Source organism: Arvicanthis niloticus, chromosome 6 (genome assembly GCF_011762505.2).
Source record: "Arvicanthis niloticus isolate mArvNil1 chromosome 6, mArvNil1.pat.X, whole genome shotgun sequence".
Classification (NCBI taxonomy): domain Eukaryota; kingdom Metazoa; phylum Chordata; class Mammalia; order Rodentia; family Muridae; genus Arvicanthis; species Arvicanthis niloticus.
Window position 1 is genome coordinate 96,990,319 of NC_047663.1, and position 24,287 is coordinate 97,014,605.

The following is a 24,287-nucleotide window of genomic DNA, read 5'->3' on the forward strand; positions in this document are numbered from 1 at the left end:
TAACCCTCAAGTATTTTCTCCTGGCTTTGTGTTTCTTCTCTTGGGATTTCCGGGCTGGTGAAATGATCTCATTTGTGTTTATTTTCGAAGGTAAGCACCATGTTCATAAAGGAGACGGAGAGGGAGGAGGCACTAGTCACTGTAAATACATGAACGTGGAGCATTGGAGGCATGAGCTTTGGTTTTTGAGGGAGAGATGGCAGGAAGCAGTAGACACTCTGGCGAATGGCTCGTTTGGCTGCTTTATACACCCACATGTCTTCCATTTAAAACTCTTGATTTGCCTCAACACTTGAGTCTCACAGAGCAACTCTTGTTTCTTTGCTTAGCCTTCTGTTCCATTGGGTTTCCATGCTTTAGGAAGATTCCTTATTCCCAAGGGTGAGGTGACACCCACACCCTATACTTACCTACTCTTACATTCATCTCTCTAATTGAAGGGCTTTGTCAGGGACTGCCTAGACCTGGAAATGGACACATGTTTTTGGTTTTTTGTTTTTTTTCTTGTTGTTGTTGTTTTTATCCTGCCCTTTGCTTTTGTGGTGTTCTGCTACAGCTTATGAGCCAAATCCAATTTTATTTTGTTGACGCCAGACTTCCAAAACTTTGATTCATGCTGTCAAGGTTTAAGAGGGTATGTAGGGGTTTTCCCTCCCTCATTTCTCCATCCAGAAGGAAATCCAGAATTGAATCCTACATCCACAAATTAACTTGAATATCACCATCATCAGTGGTAGTTTTATTTAGGTATTTAATAACCTCAAGTTATTGATCATTGGTTGGGGAAGACAACTCAAGAGTTACAGCTCTAAACATGCTAATAAATTGACATCATTTTGTTTTTCTACCATCGTTCTTTGTTGTTTGATTTTTATTTTGTTTCTTTGAGATAGCTCAGGCTATCTCTCTCTTTAGCTCAGGCTGGCCTCAATGTCTGCACTTTTGCTTCAGCATCCCAAGTGCTGGTATTACAGGTAGGAACCATCAGACCTAGTTTATATAGAAATATGAGTGAAGGTGACAGATTTATGCATTTTATTTTAGCACTAGCTTACTCCATTCCAGAAATGGGAAGGGTATGTACTTTCAATTTGGCATTCCACATTGCACTTACTAAGCATTTATTATCCTTTTACTGGATACAAACTCTTGAACCAGAATGTACATAGATGATAAAATACTTTTAATTCAACAAGATAAGTGTTGTAGAGCAGAGGAAATGAAACATTAAGAGGATTTTCCCCACTGTATATTTAAAGAATGAACCATTTGGTTGTGTTTAATCTGTGTCTGGGTATCTGCCCAGGTAATTGCTTCAAATATACATTTAAACACATGTCAGCATTTATAAACCACTACACCCAGTAATCAAGTAAGAAAATGTCCACATTTTCCACTCTATGAAAATAAAAGAAGTCTAATGAAAAGATGTGCTCCTTGCCCTTGAGATTGACCATGTAACTTTGCGGTACGGGATAGCTGTGTTGCCATCAGCAGGCATGGGAGAAAAGCAGAGAAGGACAGAGACACAGGCAGTGACTCCAAAACTCTTATCATGTGGATATGGGTGGGCACTGACTTGCTTGTTTCACACAACTACTGTTACTGGGCTGGGCAGGAAGGACATTGTTTGTGGGCTATCTGGATGGAGTGTTACAAATAGCTTTTAGTAGGCACTGCCTGTCTGGAAGTTTACCCAGAATAAGCAATATTCTATCTGTAGGGTCATATCTGTAGGGTCATGGAGAGAGAGAGAGAGAGAGAGACTGTGTGTGTGTGTGTGTGTGTGTGTGTGTGTGTGTGTGTGTGTGTGTAGTCTTGGGTTCCAATCCTCCTGAAGGGCTGCCCACATTGTTATTTTTCAGGCGAGGTCGCTCATGGTCTGATACTAACTACTAACTAGTTAGATTTAACTGGCTAACTAGCAAACATCAACTGTCTGTCTGCTTCTGCCTTTTCGGTGCTGAGACAATAAGCCTGTACTATTTTGACTGGTTTTTATTTGATTTTAAATATAAATTCTAAGGCTCAAAAACTCAGGTCACTTTGCTGTGAAAGCAAGCATTTTCCTGACTGAACTTCAAGAACCATTTTTGAAACATACCATCTACACTAAAATAGAAGTAACATAAACAAACTGAGGATTTTAATACTTGTAAATGCCACATTTGTTTAAGCAGTTTCTCCTTCCACTGAAGACTTGTGAATGTTATATCTAGTGGTATCTCTGGACCATTTCACAGAACCTCTTAGGACCACAGTAGAGATGTTCTTTCTAGGACTTATGGCAAACTCTCCCTTGCACTGTGTTTATTTGCAGGGCTGGGCAGTGATAGAAAGCAGACAGTGGAGAAGAGGGACTGTGCTCTCCTAGAAGCAAACAGGCAGTTAGGGACCAAAGGATGATCGAGGTCCAGATTGAGTTCAGTCAGGTGCACATCCAAACTACAGAGCAGGGCAGACAGAGAACCCTGTCCTAATGGAGCTTGCTCTTTAGCACCACGTAAGAGTTTTTCTTCTTTTATTATGCAATTCAAGCTACTTGACACGGGAAGCCCAGAGCACCTGTCTTCAGAAGGAAGTTTTATTGTGTGTGGTATATAAAAGGAAACAGGAGAACAAAGAAAGGTAAAAGAAGAGAGAAGAGGGATGGAAAGATGGAAGCAAATAATGAGAGGCAGAAGGAAAGGTAGAGGGAGTAAGGGAGGGAAGGGAAGTAGGAGGTAGGGAAAGAATAAAAGGATGGGATGTCCATTTGATGCTCTCCCCACCTTCTCGATTCTCTAATTTTCTTCTCATTCTAGCTGTCCCTCCATCATTTTCCTACTTGACTTGCCCTTGTTTCATTTAGAACAAGAGGATATTTGGAATGGGACATGGTGGTGCACACATGTGTGCATGAGTGCACACACACATACACACACACACACACACACACACACACACACACACCCTTCTAACACTTGGGAAGCAGAGGCAAGTATGTCGATGTAAGGTGAAGGCTGGCTTCTAAGCCATATAAGGCTACACAGAGAGAGCCTGTCTTTAAAGAGAGGAGAGAGAGAAATGTGGACAGGATTGTAGGGAGGGAAGGAAAAACAGAAACCATCCTTCTGGGGAACCAGTGTGGGCCTCGCTTTTTACATGAGGACTGTTGCCCACAGCAAGATTGCTAGAGGCTCCTACTTACTCACAGGGACTTGACCGTCCTGGTAGCCATGTTTGAATCACACATTGCTCTGTAGCCAGTCATGATGTATCCTTCACTAGGAAAGGATTGTGCTAACAAGCTTTGCTTAGAAGAGCCCAGAGCCTCATCTCAACATCAATAAACACTTTTTGTACCCAAGCAAACCGGAGGGACACGAAATGGAGCCCTGGCTCTCTACTTTTAACAACACTTGCTCTCTTCACTCCACTGTCAAGCTTCTGCTTCCCATGATACCTCTGCTTCTAAGCCCTCCAAGATGACATGCCTGCCATTCCTGTGGCTCCATAGAGGAGAATGAGAAATGGGTGAATGTCATATCTAAGTGCCTTCACACAGAAAGCCACCCTGTACACTCCTCATTTAACTTATTTAAAAATGCAAAGCATTCTATGACATTTTTATTTGAATCATGGCTAGACAGAATCAGGATCAAACCATCCCTACCCATTGTCTCCCTGGTCCTGAAGCAAGCATCTCTTGTGCTGCCCTGCCATAGGCTTGAATTGAGCTCAAGATTTCCTGCTTTGCCAAGTAAGGCATGAGCCTCTATTTCTGCCATATTGGTTGCAACACAATCCAGGAAACTTGGATGCTAGAGACTGACATAAAAGTTCAATAGATCCACACATTCTGTTTTTAATCATAATTGTAAAACAGTTCAAAACAAGAGGATAAATCCAGTCTGTCTTTGTTCTATGATCTTGGTATTTTACTCATGTTGCAAAGGAAAGTATCACAAAAGGCTCTGCTCCACCTTCAAAAGCATGTACCAAATTCCAGACAATCACTGACAGCTGGTCTTCACCTCAAGGGAATAATCCTTTCATACAGAACTGTGAAGAGCCTTGTTTCATCAACCAGCTCTGTGCATAGATCGAGGGTTTTGCTCTAAGGCCTCCAGGGTCACTGTGTGGCCACCTCCACCTCCAAGGAATAGGTGCTTCCTGGGGTCTATGTATACTTCTCCAATTTTCTTTCTTGGTTGTGTGTGTGTGTGTGTGTGTGTGTGTGCTCCTCCCACATTCTCTACCCAGGTTCATACCTGATCATGTGTGAGAAGGACTCTTGAATATGATAAGATACATGGGGCAGGATTCTTCTGCTCCTGAAGGTGATGGTAGGAAGCCGTAGACCCCTTTGATCAGTGTGGTGGAAACTGTATTTAGCATTTTGTGATGGAGAATGCTCTCACTTGGTCACAAGCCCCGCAGAAGCCTTGGGAAAGGACCTTGGGTGTGTGAGGCTGTTACAGAGTTCCTGAGTTCTTAGCATGACCCTCATTTCTGGTTTCTGGGCCCTTACTGTAGCTTTTCCAGACAGCTGTTTTTTCACTTAGGAAACCTAGTGGACTAAGGTTTAAAATACAATGCCTTTTATGTAAACTGGAGAGTCAGCACAGGTAGAACACTGTGAGGTTCAGCAGGAGACAGGAAGCTACAGAATCATTTCCTGATAGCTGCTTGGACAACCCAGAGGAGTTCATATCTGCCTGTGTGGGTGGAAGGGCTTGCCAAGAGGAGATTAAACACTCAAGGAATTGTCAGCCATAGCTCCTCTCCAGAATCCTCATCATACAAACATGTGAGGTTTCCCAGACGTGTACCTAGATATATGGATTAAACACACTCACATATGTGCGTATATATGCATGTACAGTGGTTGAAGCATTGTACCTAAGTATTTCAATTTACTTCTCTATAATTTAAGTTTATGTGGGAAGCTTTCTTACTGTCATTAGGAATTCTCTGTAAATGTCTGTCATTTCATATGGTCAGAAATTTCTGTCGTTCTCTCTGCCATGCTCATCAGGTTCTGTTCCAGGCTTGCAACACTTCTGTTTGCCTTTCAGTCTTGCTAATAGAGGGTAGGATGGGTCATCCCATCCTCTTGCCACGTAAACAGGGTCCAGATAAATGGTCCTCGCCAGGCTTCATGGCGTCTCACGGTGTCCTGCTCTCTCCCCTTTCTCATAGTGCCTGGCTTCCCATATCCTGCCGCCACTGCTGCAGCTGCATACCGAGGGGCTCACCTTCGAGGCCGTGGTCGCACCGTGTACAACACCTTCAGGGCTGCAGCGCCCCCACCCCCAATCCCTGCCTATGGCGGGTAAGTGTTGCACCCACTGGGGGAGGGACTCCCTGCACCTGCTCTCCCTCCCCCAGAGGCACGGAGTGTTTGCGAGCGCATGATGGTCTTGACCACCCCACCAGAACCTCCCCAGCATGCAGCCTCCTCACACGCCTGCTGCAAAGCACCTTGGAAAGAGTATTGAAAAATGAGTGTAATTTGTCTGGTCATGGTTGGTGCCTTTAAGCATTCTACATGTCACATGTTGTTATGTAAATTCTCTTTGAGACTGAATGCTGGAGAACAGAGAAATGGTTACAGCCAAAGATGTATTTCTGATGATTGCAAGCATCTGGTTATTAAGGAGGTTGGACTATATTTACCCCTTGAGTGCAAAGGGACGTGAGGTTTCCCATACATAAAATTCACTGGGGTGATCTTGCTTCCCTCCTCATGGGCATTTTTGCACTCCCAGGTATGTGAACTTTTGCCTGAGAAAATTAGGTGTTGAATCAAACAAAACATTCAGGACAGCAATAAAATTACAGTTAATTTGCCTTTTACTTGCCTTTTCCAAAACAGCCCGTTCTGTCCTTTCTCTTTCCAACTGCCAACCGAGGCCTTCTGTGATTGGACGTTGTTACTGACAACTAAAGGCCTAGGAGTGGTTGGGAAGAAAGGAAGGAGTGAAAAAATGAATGGAGGGAAAGAAAGGTAGCCTGATTTACAGGCAAGTTGCCCTGAAATGACACTTCTGCGCTTCTATTAGGGAATCTTGGAAGGGCATTCCTCTAGCCCTGGGTACAAAGAGGGGTATCGCTAAGTATAATATAGTGTCCCTATATTAGGACAAGATCTGGGATACTTATGATTATTACCACAGGATAGACATGGGTGATGTTATCAAGTGGATAACATCCTTGTCTCCGAACATTGCTTAAACATCCTGTGATCCTCATGAGAGCCCCACCCTCAGTGCAAAGCATTGATTGACTGGCTAAAAGTGCAAATTGTACCTGGACTTTCTGCTGTTGCATAGAAGATTAGGCTATACTCAGGAGAATCGGATGCAAGCTTTTCCAGGCCAGTGACCAGCTTTTCGGTCTGTAGAAAGACTATGTTTATGCTCAAGACCATCTAAAAAGGGTTAAATGCATTTTCTTAAAAGCTTTGTTGCATATAAATCTTTTAGGAAGTCTTGATTACCCCAGCTCACTCTGCTATACTGATGACAAAGGGAAATAGTCTTCTCATTATTTATTCACTGCCTCACCCACTCCAAAAGAGCAGAGCTGAAGTGTGTGAAAAAGACAAAGGCTCCTGCAGGCTGCAGCATCCACAGGAATGAGGCTAGGGGAAATCACCAAAATGGGAGAATAAAGGCAACCGAAGAAACGGCATCACTGACATCTAAGTTCCTGTGTAGATCATCAGCGTGAGTCAGAGCAAGGTTTCTTACAGGGTCAAAATGACAACAAGAGGGATTGTGGATGGTGAGAAGATAAGAACCAATAACAGGCTTTAAAGTCTCTCCATGCCCCCAAAGTAATGTATCTGTATGCTATAGGAAGGATCTGACCTTTGACAATAATCTGTATGACACCCACCCAAGTATGAGCCCATTCCATACATGTTTTATGGAAGGCACTGGGTGGGAGTAGAAACAGATAAGTAATCATCCGGGTTTATGCTACTACTAAAGAAAGATTCATAAGCCATAAATGCAAAGTAGCACGTTTATACCACTTTGTTCTGTCTGGAAAATCATCATCTTAGTACATGGTAATTGTAGCTTTTCTGTATTATACCCCTAGTCAGTATCTCCCTACGATATTGAACAGGAAAAAAAAAAATAAAGTAAAATTATATGGCCTATCCTCCCATGAACAATTTATAAAAACCTCAACATAACACACCTGCTATAAAATTGAAATTTACTAACTTATAATGAATGTGCTCTTTGCCTGGAATAACCATGCATAACTAATGAATGCCACGTTCGCCAGGGAGAAACCGGCACTTCCAAATGGTATACAACATGTTCATGACTCCTTTGAAAGGGATGAAAGTGTCATATTTCAGGAGTCCTCCTAACTATCCTGGCTGCGATGGTGGCTGGTACTCTCCAGCCTCCACAAATGCGCCATTGGTCTATGTAGAGTACGCCACAAAGCATCAAATAATTGCATATGCTAAGAAAACGGTATTGAGTTTAACTGTGCTGGGAGAAGATCTTACGGCTGAAATTCTGGAGTCAGAAGTTAAACAGAATTGTCAGTGTCGGAAGCTGGGGCAGTTGCTCACTGAGGTAGACCAATTGCTTTGCCAGCACAAAGACCTGTGTTTGAATCTAATACCATGTTTAAAAAAAAAAAAAAAAAAAAAAAAAAAAAAAAAAAGGCTAGGCATGCCTAAGTATGTCTGTGACCCCAGCATTGAGAAACTGGATATATGCCAATCCTGGGAGCTCACTAGCCATCCAGACTAGCACAAAAGAGCAAGCTTCCATTACAGTGACATAGAGAGTTATAGAAAATGCATAGGACCCACACTGCCCTCCATGCGCACATAGAGACACATTCATACGCAAGTACTATACACACCCATGGCGTGCACCATGTAAACAAGTAAACAAATAAATTATAAAGAATTCTCAATATGGGGCAGAGTGCTGGTGTCAAGAATCTGTAAGCCCCAAAGTACTGGTGAGCAATAGAGATTTGTTTAGCTACCTGTATTTTACCAGATTCTAGACAGCTAGAATTCATTTACATGCTATGGAAAGGGGTGAAACCACAATCCAAGGGGAAAGTCTCCCTTTTTTTTTCCTTTTGGAAAAAATGGCTCATTGGCTTAGATTACAAGGAAGGCAGCCCATCTTTTGGAGCAAACAGAGTGGTACCCAGAGCACAGATTTCCCAGAGGAGTGAGATACCTGATCCTGAGTTGAGTAGAAGCAATAAGCAAAGATGCTACAGATCCACCTGTTACCATGGCTTGCCATATTCATTAGAAGGTGGTCTAGAAACCATAGACTCCCAAAGCTACGGTCTCAAAAGTCTGTTGGAGGAAAGTTGCGAAGTTTAACTGACACCTTTACTCCGGCTCTCATCAGCCAAGCACCCCAGGCTTGGCAGTAGCCACATCTTATGCTCTTGTTGTACACTGAATGTATCACATTCACAGGACTTTCTGTGGAGGGGATTTGGACCCAATATACAAGGTGATGATCCTAGATGACCATGTAAACTACCAGGTAGAAGGCTATTTACCGGAGAAGAGTCCTTAGCCAATCATGTGTGTTCAGACAAGGCACTCCAGAAGAGAAGACAAGGGTAACAAGATTATGTTTATCTCTTTCCAGACTTTCATATTAACATCTTGTCCTGGGAGTACCCATACACCCAGCTATCTCCATGTTTTCTAAGAAATTTTCTCACAAAACACATTTATTAAGGAAGAATTGTTTTTTTCTTAATGTCACCAAATGAAGATACATTTAGCTACAACCTCCTTTTCATACAATATCCAATATGAGTTTATGTTACTGATATTTCTAGCCCCAAAGGTGCTGTACTCTAGATTCTTATGGGGCTTCTATATTTTTTCTATCTGATAAAAAAAAAAAAAACCATATACATGTACACACAGATGCACACGCACACATACTCACATGTTATATGTGACATATAACAGACTTCATGGATACCTCTATGGAGCTTGGGGTAGTCTTTGGAGATACACACCATTGACATGAGCATCCAAGGAAATTCATGACAGACACTTTTATCTGTATCCATTTTTGCCCCACCCAGCAGTTAAATTGCATAGATGCATAGATAACCAAGAGGGCCTATCTTGTTTTCTCTGGCATACCTAAATAAAAGTTATTGGAAATATTAATATATGATAATCCTGGAGCAATGCTTCTACCTATGGACAATAAAAGGATCAGAGGAATAAGTAGAAAACCCTAAACGCAGCCAGCCGCTCACTATCAGCTACTAACAGTAAATGAATCTGACGCCAGAGAGTGAATGCATCGTAAATACATTATTTTACCACCCCTGAAAGCTACAGGAAGATACACAGTTTCCTTGATGGGAGAGTAAAACATGCACCTGGCTCCATAGGGTTGATGAAGGATGAAATAAGAAGAGCCACACAAGACTATGGCTCAGTAAGGCCCATACTGGGACATGTTTACTGGACTGCAGCTAATCCTGTTGAGGTTGATGTGACTATCGACATTTTTGTAAGTTGCCATGCTCCCCTCTCTCAGTGCCCCCCCTTTTCTTGAGGTGTACACAGGTTGATCTTACATTTCTGTCTTTATATATACTTTCCCTCTTTGCTAGGGAACCCCTCCAGTCCACAAGCCTCATACTATCCCTTAAGCACAGACACAGTCATTGACAGAGCCACAGTCACTCCACAGTACCTCAGCCAGTGGACTGTCACAACGAATCTAATGAATGAGTGTTTTCCTATTTCTTCTTGTGTCTACTGCAGTTTTAATGGAGAAGCCACAATGCCCTATCATCCAATGAGTAATATTCATGAAAAATTATCCATTAGGGAGGTGCCATTCAAAGGAGCTTACAGGTTGGCTATATAGGTAGAATCAGATACACACTCACATGACTGAGCCCCGCATTCCATATTGGACACAATCCCATTCCTTGATCAGCAACACAGATCTTGCTTCACCACACATAAGTAGTTACTAAGTAGATACTGATGAAGTGTGTACTGTATATGTCATATGGTGATACAACATGCTGACCTTAGGATGCATTGTAGCTACATCATAGATCTAAGCCTAAACATCCAACATTGGCTATGGGGCTTTAGTCTTTGTTCTATGCTAGCTATAACATTTACTTTCCTTGTTGCTACTACAAAATATCAGACAAAAGAAACGTAAGGACGGGAGGAATGCTTTATTATGGATTACCACGTGTGAGTAGTCTTTTACAGCAGGGAAGGCATGAGAACAGGAGCTTGAGGCAGCTGCTCACATTGAATCTTCAATAAGGAAGCAGAGAAAGATAATTCTGTGGTATTCAGTCTGATAACCCAGAACCATGGATTCCCACAGTCAAGTGGTTCCTCCATTAGACCCTTCCTCACAGACATAAAATTTGTCTCAAGGCAATTCTATGGTCTGTCATGTTGGCAATCTATTGGTCATTTATTAGCCACTGCAGTCTTTGATTAAGACACTCTACGCATCCTCAAGTAACCTATTAGGATACTTGCACAAACAGCTTCTAGATTTACCTAGGAAAGTATTATAGAGCAACTCCAATAATAATAATAATAAATAATAATAATAATAAATAATAATAATAATAATAATAATATAATAATAACCAGACAGTATCCCAGGAGCAAGCATCTTAAAGTTGTCCTGTATAAGAATAAACCTTGAGACCCACACAACCACTGGTCTATGCCTAGCAAGTAATAATCCCCCAATATCCAGCATCAGTCAATTCAGTGATCAAGAAGATATTGGCACAGAAGCTCAGGGACCTGTGCCAGATACCAAAAATACCCAAGGACCCTCCCACCTCACATATGGGCACAATAGTCACCCCACCCCTGGCCTCACGATAGGTGTGGCCCTTCCCACATATTCCACACTGGCTCCAGAGAGGGCATGAGTTTCACAGATGCTTTTGGTAATCTGATTAAAAATATGTACTTTCCCTGGGGAAATGCACATATACAAACACATACATAGTTCTATACAAATTTCAGTGTGTGCATGGAGCCACCTGATAACCATTCTGAACAGTTACATTATAGCATATTCCAAAATGTAATTTATTTTCCAGGTGGAAGGGTCAGTAGGGAGGAGAGGTTTTAAATGCTTTTCCTACAAAAATACATTTGTGGTTGGCATATATTCCACTATACAAACAGATTGCTTAGTTTGGGGCATCCCTTGCCTTTATTCCTTCCTTGTTTTTTTTTTTCCTCCTTTTTCTTTTTATAAGGTAAACTAATCTGTTCTGGTGCAATTATTCCTTGCTAGCCTCCATCCAAATATTTAACTACCACTATTACTTTCTTAAGAAAATGAGACGTGCATTTGCATCATGTTCTGGCAAAAGCATATTGCAGTCCCGGAATGATTGACAGGCAACACAATTACCTTTGCATGGCTAGGAGAGACCATTTCTGCATTAAAATAGGGCCACATCTGCTCAGTGCATGGCAGCACTTCCTGTCTGCAGTGTGGGAACTGCTGTGTATCTAAAGCTGAATCCTCCACACTGGTGCATCTCCGTCTTCTTTCCCTTCATACGTATCTGATATTTTTTTTCCTTTTTTTTTTTATTAGATATTTTATTTACACTTCAGATGGCATCCCCTTTCCCCATTCCCCCACCCCCACCCCCCTTAGGAAACCCCTATCCCATGCCCCCTTTTCCTTTTTGCATTTATACATTTTTTAAAAATAATGTTAATCATAGGCTTTATAAGTTAAGTGCACCTGTTTGCTGAGGCTTTAAGAAAGCACTGGGAGGCATTCCTGGAAGGGTCCACAGGACTCTCTGTAGGGGCTCTCCCACACTCAACAATGTCTCAACAACAGCACCTTAGGGGCTGGAGTGTCACTCAGTTTGCAGAATGCTTGCCTAGCATGCACAAAGCCCCAGACTTGACTGCTCTCACTGAAAAGCTGGACATGGCAGTGCACACATGTTTTCTAAGCATTTGGAAAACTGAAGCAGGAAGCTCAGAAGTTTAAGATTGTGTTTGATTATATGATGAGTTCAAGGCCAGTCTGGGCTCCGTGAGACCCTGAGAGGTGAGGAAAGAGAGAATAGCATTCTAAAGAGTCTGAACTGCAGTTTTGTCTTACGTGCAATTAAAACGAACACCTGGAATATGTTGCTTAGCAACACAATAACTCCCTTCCTTCTTAAACTACAAGCAGCAACATCAACCATTTCTTGAAAGAAATAAAACACTTTAGCCAGGTACCCCAACCAGATCTATTGAACTAAGAGCTCTGAGCTGGGCATAAGACCCAGCCAGTTAGTCCTCCAGGTGAGTCCCAGGAACATCAAAGCCAACCACCACTGCCTGCCTGCTTGCTGTGTCATTAAGACTTTGACAATGGAACGAGAAGACATGGGGTAGAATATGTATTAGCTTAGTCAGTTTGTTAGTGTCCAGGGAAGAAATGGAAGCCTTGTCCATGAAAGGGACTTGGTGGGGTCATAAGCACAGGCTCCATTGATGGGGCCCATCCCAGAATAACCAAGCTGCGAGCATTAGTAATGCTTATGCTGTGAGTAACATTTCGGAGGAAGCAGCACTTTTGTAAAACTGGCAGCCCGTTCCAGTGAGTTTGTTCTCTCCTCTGATGGTGAGATGAGGCTGGCTGTATCAGCTCATGGCTTCCAGGGTTATTAACATCATGATGGTAGGTCGCCCACTATCTCTCTTGTACCTCCAAAATGTACTTGGTCCAAGTGAGCAAGCTGGAATGCTTCACCTCTCTGCATAAACCCACAATCTTCCAAAGGAATGTGAGGACGCAAAGCTACTAAGTGTGCCCTTCCTCTGAACCTGCCAGAGAACCAGACACCTCCCATCTATAGATCCTTGCACTTGCTAGCCCCTTTGTCTGCCTGCTAGTTGGGGTGCCTCTGTTCCTCCCTTCTGCATCAAAGACTGTAGCTGCAACTGTAGCTTGATGCATGACTATGGCTGTTCTTTCTCCTCTGGAGACTTAGATCTCTAGAGGTCAGTGGAGAGGGAGACCCATTCACGATGCCCCGAGACAGTGGTTAGGGCAAAGGAAGCTTTCTGATGCAGAAAAACAAGGCTAGCTTCCTTTTCCTTGTGGTGATGAGAGTGAGGGAGCTTTCCCACAGTCTCCCTTCAATTCCATGTCTCATACCTTTGGATGCCAGAAGTCTCAGAATAACTTTCCGTAGCCAAAGTGGACTACAAACCATGGCAACTGGGTTATTTTTTCAGAGCAAAGGCTCCCTGAAGGCAAACAGCACAATGTGTTCATCCTGACTTCTGGGAGCCTTTAATACAGATGGATGCAATTGCCTCTCATATTAGCCCTGTGCACAAAACACTCCTTCCGAAGAGAGCAGCAGCCATTTTTCCTGCAAGAACCAAGTCTCTGACACCACATGGCTCTCCACCCCTGTTCAGTGCTGTGTGCCACTGAGCCTTCAAGGCCTAAATTTGACTTTTCTCCCTATTGTCCACAAAATGCAACATTCTTTCTTTGTCCTATAGACATTTAGGAAAATGCAAAACTTCCTGTATTTAAATGCATACTAATTTTTTAAAAATATTAATATTCATCCACACCCCTTTCATCTTATATACTGATAGAATTTGGGATTATTTTTCAGTTTTACCTCTTCCCTTCTTCCAATGCCAATAACCATTACAGCTGAATACAGAAACCAGACACAAGCCTCAGACCACAGGCTCTTAACAACAGTAATAATAATAAAAGAGAAAGGTAGGGCCTCACCAAGCAGCTCACGCTGGCCTAATACTAATGACGCCGCTGACTCTGACTCCCAAGTGGAAACATTATAAGTACCATCACGACCATTCTGTGACCAGTGATTAAATTCTACCTGGAGTTGACAAAGAAATGACTGTCTGCCTTGTACTCCTCTTTAGAATCTGGGTGCCATCCTCTGAACAGATAATTATTAAACCTCTTCTGGGCTTGAAGTAAGGTGTTACAGTTTAAATGAGATGCAATCTGTGGGAATTCTTTGGCTGCAATCTCTATGGCCAAACAAAGGATAGACACAAATGCATTTTCCATGAGGTAGAAGCTAATGAGCAGCCTAGACAGACAGGAGTCTGACACACTGATGCTGTTACACACGGGGAGAACATGTAACTCTGCCTCAGGTAGCCATTGGGTGATAGTCATGGAATTTATTGCCTCAGTGCAAAGCACATGGGTGACCACTTAGAAAGCATTACCTCACCAAATTCTATACATGTTTGTACATCTGTGGCCCAGTTTACAAAGACTAAACCAATCTCAGACGTCTTAGTAACCATTCCAGCTGCAGAGCCACTTGCCAGGGAAGCTGCACCTTGATGCAAATGTCTATGTTTTTGCACCTTGTCTGGCCCTTAAGTGGTGAGCTAGCTGCTTTTGGATGAAGATACTGGGGGAAAAGACATTGGGAACAAAGGAATAGCATGTAAAAAGGCATGATGGCATGAGAACGTGTCACAGATGTGCTCTTGCTGCAGCTTGGCTCAGGTCTCTGCTTTGGGGCTCTAAGTTACTATCTGTTGCTTTCCTGCTTTTCATCAGATCTGTTCTAAGGCCTGTTGGTAGAAGCTGACCTTGCCTTCTGACCCCACAGCAGTGCCTTTTTACATTGCTAATGTCAAAGCCTAGCTCAGGACCTTACCCAGCTCTGCCTGCCTTTTGGATTAGAGGCCAGCACTGCTTGACAAGCGCTCTTGTGAACTGTAGCCCGGCAGGATCAAATCCAAACAACATCTGAAATCCATTCCTACCAATCTCCTTAGTGTGTGAAATCCCTGCCACACTTTAAGGATAATGGTATTGGGGGTTAGCCAATCAACTCCGAAAGGACTCTGGGAAAGACACATACTCCCATGTTCTCCAGCAAGCCAGTGTCACTGCTGTGCGTGAGCGTGTATGCTTAGATGATGAAATGCACTCTCCCTTGGCTTAAGATGCTTGGCTTTTCTGTGTGCTCATTCTGCTCCTGAGACCCTTTCGCATCAAAGTTGTGCTTCTATTAGGGCCCCGGCTTGATTCAACAATTGAGTTCACTGGTCCTTTGTCAGCATCAAAAGTCATCCAGAAACTTCATGGGAAGATGTTACAGGAGGTTGCTGATGATGACCGTCCTATGAAGACAACAGTTCGGAAAGAATAGCATTTACCCTCAGGGTATTGTGCAGTCCTCTCAGAAGTCTGAGTGCATCCAGGAGTAGATGGCTTCTGTAAACCCACTCAGATACCTAAGACATAGAATGGAGTCTCATGATGACATAGCATTGAGCTTTCTTGCCTTGATATTTCAACAGACTTGGAGAAATACTAGATCACCCCTTCCCCCTAGAAGTGTCTTCTTTCTTGGCTGCTGTTTCTATAGGCCTATGCAGAGCTTCCAACATATTAGGCTTAGTCCATCATAAAGAAGAACTTTGCCTCAGTCTGACCGTGATCTATCTGAGTACTTACAAACTTATATACAACTGAACTCTAACCCCCACTCATGAATACCTAAGGGCTCTGCACATACAAACACATATATGTACTCCCATACATTTGTACATATGAAAATGTATTCTTCACACATGCATATCTAGAGATCTAGACACAGACATACATTTAGAGTTTTCTGCTACATTGATAATAAAAGTCTCACAGAGCTACCACAGAGAACACCACAGTATGAAATAATTACAGAAGAAAGTGCCTGACCCCATCTGGGATATTTGAGGGTCCTCCAAGACTATGTAGTTCTAGCCTAACTGAAAGTGCTCTGTTCCTAGGCTCTGCCCTTGCAGGCCCATTCTGGAACAGATGCTGTGTTTTATGTTTGGTGATGTAGGGGATCTGTGGTTTGATTCCCAATTTTAATATCATCAAGATACTCAAATCTGTGTAGGCCACTTGAACATACAGTTTGCCTTTTCTAGTCATGCAATGCACCTCTTTCTGAGAGGGAGAAGCTCACTTTGGTGCCCAAGCCAAAACACTCTGACTCTGGTCCACCATGAAACCCAGATTACATGGAAACCCAGCAGAAAGTTTCCAATTTGATGGACAGCTGTTATCTCCAACCTCCTTAATCTGTTTGAAACTCTCCTCAGTTCCTGTGTTTCGGATCATGAGACCAGACTAACCTGGCCCATGCAGGGTTGGTGCGTCTGCATGGGGAAATGCACTAATCCGAATGTTTCTCTTTGTGTGTGCACCTCTACAGTGTTGTTTACCAGGATGGATTTTATGGTGCAGACATTTATGTAAGTATTCATTAACGTGCATGCCGTCCTCCTTACCTCCAGGAGCCATTCTTTATACAAGTTTGCTCTGAACTCAGTGGGAACAAATTACCTCTTTGGGGTCAAAAGGGAATTCTCTCAAGGTGGAAGGGCTGCCAGTCCTGAGCTCAAAGGACACGTAAGTTGCTCTTTGAGGGGAATTAATAACTTGGACTTGATCAACTTTGGAATAGACAAACACAACTGCACCCATTTTAAAGAGATGTGCTTTGCCCCCTTTCATGCCAAATTAAAAGTCCACCCACAATGACATTTACTCTAAAGTTCTCAGTATGCTCTGTGCGTTTTCAGTTGGGTATACAGAGCAGAAGCTGGTAGTTACCAGCTGCAGAGAACCGAAAGGTATTTTCATGGCTGATAGTTTCTTATGCTTTTCTTACAAAATGTAATTATTTATCGACAGTGTTGGGAACAATCCATTCCTCTCTTTTCTCTGAACACAGCTATAAACATCTAATTCTGTGCCACCACAACATGTATGACCTGGAGGGTTAGGCCCCTTCTCTCTAATAATGTATTCTCTTTATTTATCTAAATAGTTCCTTTATCTAGTACTATTTGCCAACTGGTTCCATTTTATGAAACTCCTCTTCATGAGGATGTGTCTTATCTTCAGAACCACAATGAAATGTCCTTACCCAAAGAAGCCATGTCCTGATGCTCCCATGATGCTGCACTAGTGTGATGAAAATAGTTTGGAATAGAGTTTAAACTAAGTAGGCAGTAGAGGAGTTCTCTCTATCTCTCTCTCCCTCCCTCTCTCTCTCTCCCTCTCTCTCCTTCCCTCTCTCTCCCTCCCTTTCCTTCCCTCTCTCTCCCTCCTTCTCTCCCTCTCCCTCCCTCTCTCTCCCTCCCTCTCTCTTCCTCCCTCCTCCTCCCTCTCTCTCTCTCTCTCTCTCTCTCTCTCACACACACACACACACACTTACAATGCACCATTGATGACCCCAAGTAAGTAAACAGAATCATACTTGTTTTTCATACACTAGGTAAGAAAAGTCAAATGTTATCTTTGTGTAGATTGATGCTATTTAGTAGAAAGCAGGCAAGCCTGGTTATTTTACTATATCATATTGCTTTGAGTCTCACAATGCAGCAGTTTTGCAGTGAGGTAACAGTCTCCATCACTGATGGGCTTAGTTTCATTCTGATTATATCTGAGACACTTGCTGTTACTTTCAGGCTAGTACAATTTTTGCCCTTTTGCCAGACTAGCATGAATGAACATGTCCTCCATTTATCCTGAGAACAATTGACTTCCTTCTGTCATGAAACTTAAGATGCTCCTCCTGTGCCCGTTTACTCCAGAACTTCAGTTCATGCCATTTCACGTATGAGGTGGGGAGAGCCTGGTCCTACCCTCAGGTATAAAGTGAATTAGAGAGTCAATCCATAGCTATAACCTCTGTGTTGCCTGGAGTGGGCTGAACCCAGCATCACTGAAATTGGGTTTTTATCATTTTGTTCTTAAACTTAGGAGGTGGCAGGCTTTACTTAAGAGATAAAGTCCACTAGAAATAAAACTTCTGTATTAACATCTGTTCAAGAAAAAAGATAGATGGGAATCCCTAGTTAACAATAAAAACATTTTAATTTAGCCATCAGTTATTGGTTATCCACCTCTCTGGACTCAGTTTCTCATATGTGAAATAATTTATTAATTGTGATCTCCCATGCATATTTCAAAGGGATTCACTTTTTATTGCCTTTTAGATTCCTATGCAATGTGAAGAAAATGTTCGACAGGGGCAAGGATGTCACAACAAGAAGAAACAGGGTTAGGGAGCTGACTTAGTCAGTAGCGTGACTGTCGGGCAAATGTGAGAAACTGAGTTCAGAGTTTCAGCATTAACATAAAAGTCCAGGCTTAGCAGGACTTCGTGAACACCCAGCCCACCCAAGCAGTGAGTTCCAAGTTCTGTGAGAGACCCTGTATTACAAAGTAAGGCAGACATTTGATTGAGAGTGGTACCTGATGTCAACCCCTGGCTTCTGCACATGTGTGTGCACACTCCTATTATGTGTAGATTTGTACACACACACACACACACAGAGAGAGAGAGAGAGAGACAGAGGTGCAGAGACAGAGATAGAGAGGCAGAGAGACAGAGGGACAGAGGGACACAGAGACAGAGAGCGAGAGCAAAAGTGAGAGTACAGGGAAGGAATGGAAAAATTCTAGCATTGTACATTGTGGATTCTAGGGTGCTAGGGCCTACATCAGAAATCCATAGAGCAGAGAGAACAAAGCAGGAAAGATCAGGGGGTCATCAGGCTCTGCTGCCTCGTGCCTATGTTGTGCAAGCTGCTTTCTTTTCAATCTGCCCATCCCCGTTTTCTGCTCTTTATATCATAAAAACAATGTGACTTTTAAGTGTCTGTTCCAAATATATGATGAGGTAACCCTGCTGGAGTAGTAGGTTAGCCTCCCACTTGCCTAGTGTTTGTCCTCTGGGCTCCTACAGATCACTGTAGTACAGTGTTGCTGTGGGGGTGTGACCTTCTGAGATAGAAGGGGACTAGACCTTGGGACCTCCCACCTCAGCGGCAGAGCAGGGGACCATGGGCAGCTCTAACTTCAAAGGAAGTAAATGGCATGAATTATTTCCTATACTCTTGAATTCACAGAACAAAGCTCAGTCTCAGTAGGAACATCATTCTGAATGTGTGGATTTAAGCCACAAGTCCCACTGCTCCGCTGAGGAATCCATCTGAACAGTGAGCCCCACACTTTTTAAAGTGGCTGGAGAGATCTCTTGAAAATCATTTCAGATTCTGTCTCATTTAAAGAAAAGTCTCTGGCCTACGCCTACAATCTTATCATAATATTGTACAATAAATAGGTTCACGAATGTATAAGTGGAAACAGTCTCTCTTTGAGGTTTTCCTTTCTTATTTTTTCTATAATCCATTAAGTAAAGAACCAAGTACCTAGCTTTGGTCTCCTCTAATCAAGGCACATTCTTCTTGTTCAATCCCTTCTCCACCCTTCAGCTTATCAGATAGGATCATCCATACTAACAGGAGAGAACTCTCTGAACCCACTGCTCTGTGCCTTGTGCCCTGATGTCTCCTTCCTCTCCACTTTGTCCTCCACGGTCTCTGTCCCCTGTCACCCAAAGTTGAATCTCTTAGGCGTTTCTGGGATTTTTGATACTGCCAGGGCACCAAAGATTAGAAAGACCTTCCAAATCACTACAACAAGCTCCTACCCACAATGATCTTAAACTTTTCAAAGAAGTGGAAGTTGAAGGAAGAGGGACAGATGATCATTGGTACCTGGAGACAGCTATAGAGAGTAGTCTTGTCAAGAAATACCATGGACCTTATGCTCAGGAGAAGCTATGGTGGAAACAGCACCCCTCCTATCTAGGGAAGGTGTCCTGACAGAACGTAGGCTCGGAGAAAAGCTATGTGCTACACAGACAGCTACATATCAAGAGATAAAGGAGGTTCTAGTCAGAACATGGGATGGGTAGGATTATCTATCATCAAAGCCCTTTTCTGGAGTTGGGGGCTAAAACACATACTAATCTTTTAAAAAGTAGATATTCTATTTTTATAAATAGCATACCAAGTGTGAATGATAACACAAATTTTATCAAAAAGTATTGAAATAAAGTCATTAGTTAATCTTCTTACTTGTGGGACAGGGTAGACTTATTCGGGATCATGTTTGAGGGCACAGTCAGTCATGACTAGAAATCATGGTAGTAGGTGCATGTAGCCACTGGTCACATGGCATCCCCAGTCAGAAAACAGAGAGCCATGAGTGCCTGTGCTCACTCCATTTTCTTCTTTTTATTCAGTCTGAGCACCCTGCCCAGGGAGGGTACCATTCACATTTAGGATGGGTTTTCTTGCTTCAATTACCCCAATCAAGAAACTTCCCACCAGATATATGCAGAGTTTATTTCCTTAGTAAATCTAGAGGCCCATCAAGTTGATAATTAATTAACCATCACACTCACTTTAATTAAGAATGTGTCAAATTAAATAATAAAGAAGCAATAGCAAGAGTGATATTAACTGAAAGTCACAGAAATAGACTTCTCCAGACCTACAGAGCCAGGTCCCTTGTTTATGGGTGAAGCAGTAGAAATCACAAAGCTAGACACTGGCCAAGGAGCAGAAACTAAATACTGCTTGACATTTTCAAGGTAGATCAAAGAAGACTGTATCTGATCCGAAACAATGATGGAAAACAGACAAAGGAGTGGAGAGAGATGATGGGAGAGCAATGGGGATGTGAAGAATGTTTGGTGGAAATTGGGCTAAGAAAGTAGTAAATCAGGCAATAGAATGAAGTGGGGGGGGAGGAAGGAAAAAGAAGGAATAGCATATTAACATTATGCAGCATAGTAACAATACCCTAAGCTACTGAAGAGAAGGAGAAACACTGAGCCCCCACCCCAGCATGCACATCTCAACATTCCATTGTATTTCACACTGCTCTTTTGTTAGAGCTCCTGGTTGGAACCCTGTCTCTGCAAAGCTGTTCCTTCACTCAAGTCATACTGGCAGTGACTAAGTGTCCTCATTCCATGCTGAGTGAGTTTGGGAATAACAGGAGTGAGCCTGGAGCTTTGGGTACAGAGATCATAAATCTTCCAACTTGAACCCCAAGCCTTTCCTTTGCAAGACTTTATGTTGACAGGGGTCCAAGTTTAATAAGCATTAGGGGTCCAGGGAGGGATCAGCATTAGGCTGGCTATCCTCAGTCACTAGAAGGACTCAAAAGTACATTGGGAAATTAAGAGGCTGAGATGCAAGAGGATACTTAGCATCCAGTCCACACCACAGCATGTCCTCCTTGCCACAGCCCAAGAGACAGAGACTTTATCACTTCCATGTTCTTCAGAGAAGGAAACTGTTCTCCCAGAAAAAAAAAAAAAAAAATTGAAGTAATTTATTCCCAAATCTTCCCTGATACCAAGTCTTCTGCCTACACGATCTGCAAACAGAGTTCAACACCTAAGCACTGGACAACAGATTAATTTACAATGGTAGGGTTTAGTGAGAAAAAAGGATGGGAGAGGATGTGAAGATAACATAGAGATGAATAGAGAGTAGTGCTGAAGAGGTGGCTCTACAGTTAAGAACGTTTACTGTTCAATCCTGAGGATCAGAGTCTAGACCTTGGAAACCACATAACAAGCCCAGGAGTTAGATAGAATTCTGGCCTCCTTCTCTGCCCAAGACATAGCTGCCTGGATGGGAAGGAAGGAAGGAAGGAAGGAAGGAAGGAAGGAAGGAAGGAAGGAAGGAAGGAAGGGAGGGAGGGAGGGAGGGAGGGGGAGAGAGAGAGAGAGAGAGAGAGTAAGAGAGAGGGAGGAAGGTGGAAGGTAGGGGGAGGAAAAAATAAGATTAAGAAAAAAAAGGCATCTCTAAAAGGTAGAGTAAATCACTAGTCAACAATATCTGTACATGAGATATTCAAATGAGCAATGGAAACTAGGAAAAAAGGTAAGAAGAGGGAGAGAAAAGAGAGAGAGGAGAGAGGAGTAGAGCGAAAGGAAGAGGGGATGAGAGGGAATTAAAACACATTTGGGCGAGTGCACCTCCATGCTCTTGGATTTTGGAAGAGGAAAGTTAACTGCAATTAAAAAGAAGGAAAGTCAGATGACATTTAAAAATGTATATACAGATCCATAGAGCAGGTCCCTAAATGTCACTTTGCTATCTGCCATGGAATCCAGAGACTTATTTCTCTTCCATCTCAAGTGACACACATGAAATAGCCCCATGAACAAATGTTTCTTTCACAGTCGTTCTCAATCTGTATTGTTGCTCTACTGAGGCGAGACCTGAGTTAAGCATATAAAGGATGTATGCACCACATGGAGCTGTCCTATGTGCACCCACAGGCTCACTGGACGAGGCTATTTAAAATACCACTGAAGCCCTCAGTATGATCAATGCAATTGTGAGGTGCCTCTTTTGCTGTGTGAGCAGAAAGGGCTAAACTTGCTGTGTAAATCTGGGCTGTCCCTGAAAGGTTATATTAGTCCCCTAAGCCGTTGACATCAAAACTAAGTTCTCAGGTGAGCCAGAAAATTCCAACCGTGAGATAAGAGAAATTCATAATACTGAAACTGTTGGGGTGCAGAGGGAACGGTGAGAAGCCATGAAATTATCTTTTTATTTTCTTAAAAACAAATATCAATGTATCCCAATGCGGAGCACACAGTTTGAGCTCCACGTTCACCTTACTTATAATTGTCAGTACAAGAATTTTCAAGTCCAGGACTGGACCATGCCTAGTCCCCCTTTCGGTTTCGCTGATTGCTCTTAATACTGAACTAAAAGAAGCAAACTTGTAAATGAATTGCTCCAGGGTTGCTATCTGATTTGTGCACTTTCTTTTATTTATTTCATTTTTGCATTGAAAACATTACATCTCTGTTTCCTTATAGAGTAGTGTATCAAGAGCCAGTGTATGGCAATAAATTGCTACAGGTATGAATTCCTGACTGATGGAAAGCACTCATCACTGTGGTTGTGGGTTTGCTCTGAAATCCTGACTAACAAGATGTTTCTCGGGAGGGCAAATGTTTGCTAACATAGAGCAGTGGAGCCTTGACTGAATTTTCCAGTTTTAATGCAGATTTATCCTGTTACTTCTGATATGTCCACAATGGGGATGGGATACTTCTTCCAGATATCAGCATTGTAGGTATAGACTTGGATGGATCATGAATTTGCCATGTTAAGAGGTCTAATGTGGCTTTTAATTTCTTGAATTATAAAAATTAAAAACCATTTTTTAAAAAAAATGTCCAGGAAGAGAGCTCAACAGGTAAAAATGTTATCTGCTAAGACCTGACAACCTACTTGAGTTTGAGTCACAGAAACCCAGATAGATGGAGAGCCCTGACTCCTGAGAGTTGTCTGCTGACCTCTATATGTGCACACCATATATGTACACACCACGGAGCACACACCACACACCACACACACACATGCCACTGCATGCACGTACATGCACCCCACAGCACACATACCACAACACACACACCACACCATACCACACCACACACATATGCACACACCACAGCCACATCCACCACATGCATACTGTGGTATGTGAGCATAACAGCCATACACACACACCATAGCACATGCACACACCCATACATTCAGTACCTATCCATACACAAACACACATGCAAATAATAATAAAATGATAATGATAATAATAAGTCCTGACTTAAAATGTATCTAAGCCCATCAGATATAAATCCATCAAAAGAAAGAATTTTCAAATTAAGGAGCTGGCTCAGCACATAAAGCACTTGCTGTGTAAATATGAGGACCAAAGTTTGAATCCTCCAGAAACCAGATAAAGCCAGATATAGTACCACTTGTCTGCTTCATCACTGCTGTGGAGAGATAAGGCAAAGACATGGGGATTCCAAGAAGCCCATAGACCAGCTACCCTAGGGTACATAGTAATCCGCAATAAGGAACAAGGCAAGGGCCAACACCCAATGTAACATCCATCCCTGCACATGGCACGTGTGTATATACAAACACTCACACAGGCCAGAAGGTGGAAGATTTTAGGGTTTGTTAGAATAGATTTTCTCCACAATCATTGATAGGTCCTTTGAATATTCTAGAATCTTTAAATCAAAAACTCTAGCCTTGAGGCATCGCATAGCTAATATCGCCTGTACTGCTCCCCGCTTTCACTGGAGGTACTCAGACATTTTTATTCCAGTTGCTAACCCCACCCCAAACCAGTAAGCCTTTAGGAAGATTTTTAAAAAGAAAAAAAAAAAGAAAAGATAAAAGTCAACGCATTCGTCCAACACTGGCAAAGACTCTTCAAATGTGGTCTATAGCACCCTTAAACATGCCAGAGAGAGTGCAAGATGGTAGGCCACATGGCTCTGTGCCATAGGCTTACCATCTCAGCACTAGAGAGTCAGAGGCA

The 24,287-nt window shown here is 42.6% G+C and overlaps 1 protein-coding gene across 44 annotated transcripts in view; it reads left to right on the top strand.

Moving 5' to 3' along the window:
- Positions 1-24,287, top strand: part of Rbfox1 (RNA binding fox-1 homolog 1) — a 2,075,913-nt gene that overhangs the window by 2,012,214 nt on the left and 39,412 nt on the right. For 31 of the 44 annotated variants that reach the window (XM_076937366.1, XM_076937355.1, XM_076937351.1 and 28 more), the window contains 2 exons: positions 5,185-5,317; positions 16,270-16,309. In XM_076937366.1, the coding sequence (XP_076793481.1) occupies positions 5,185-5,317; positions 16,270-16,309 (173 nt within the window). Of the gene's footprint in view, positions 1-5,184; positions 5,318-16,269; positions 16,310-22,764; positions 22,808-24,287 lie in introns of all 44 variants that reach the window. The other 13 variants (XM_076937363.1, XM_076937354.1, XM_076937356.1 and 10 more) reach the window with 1 other exon arrangement.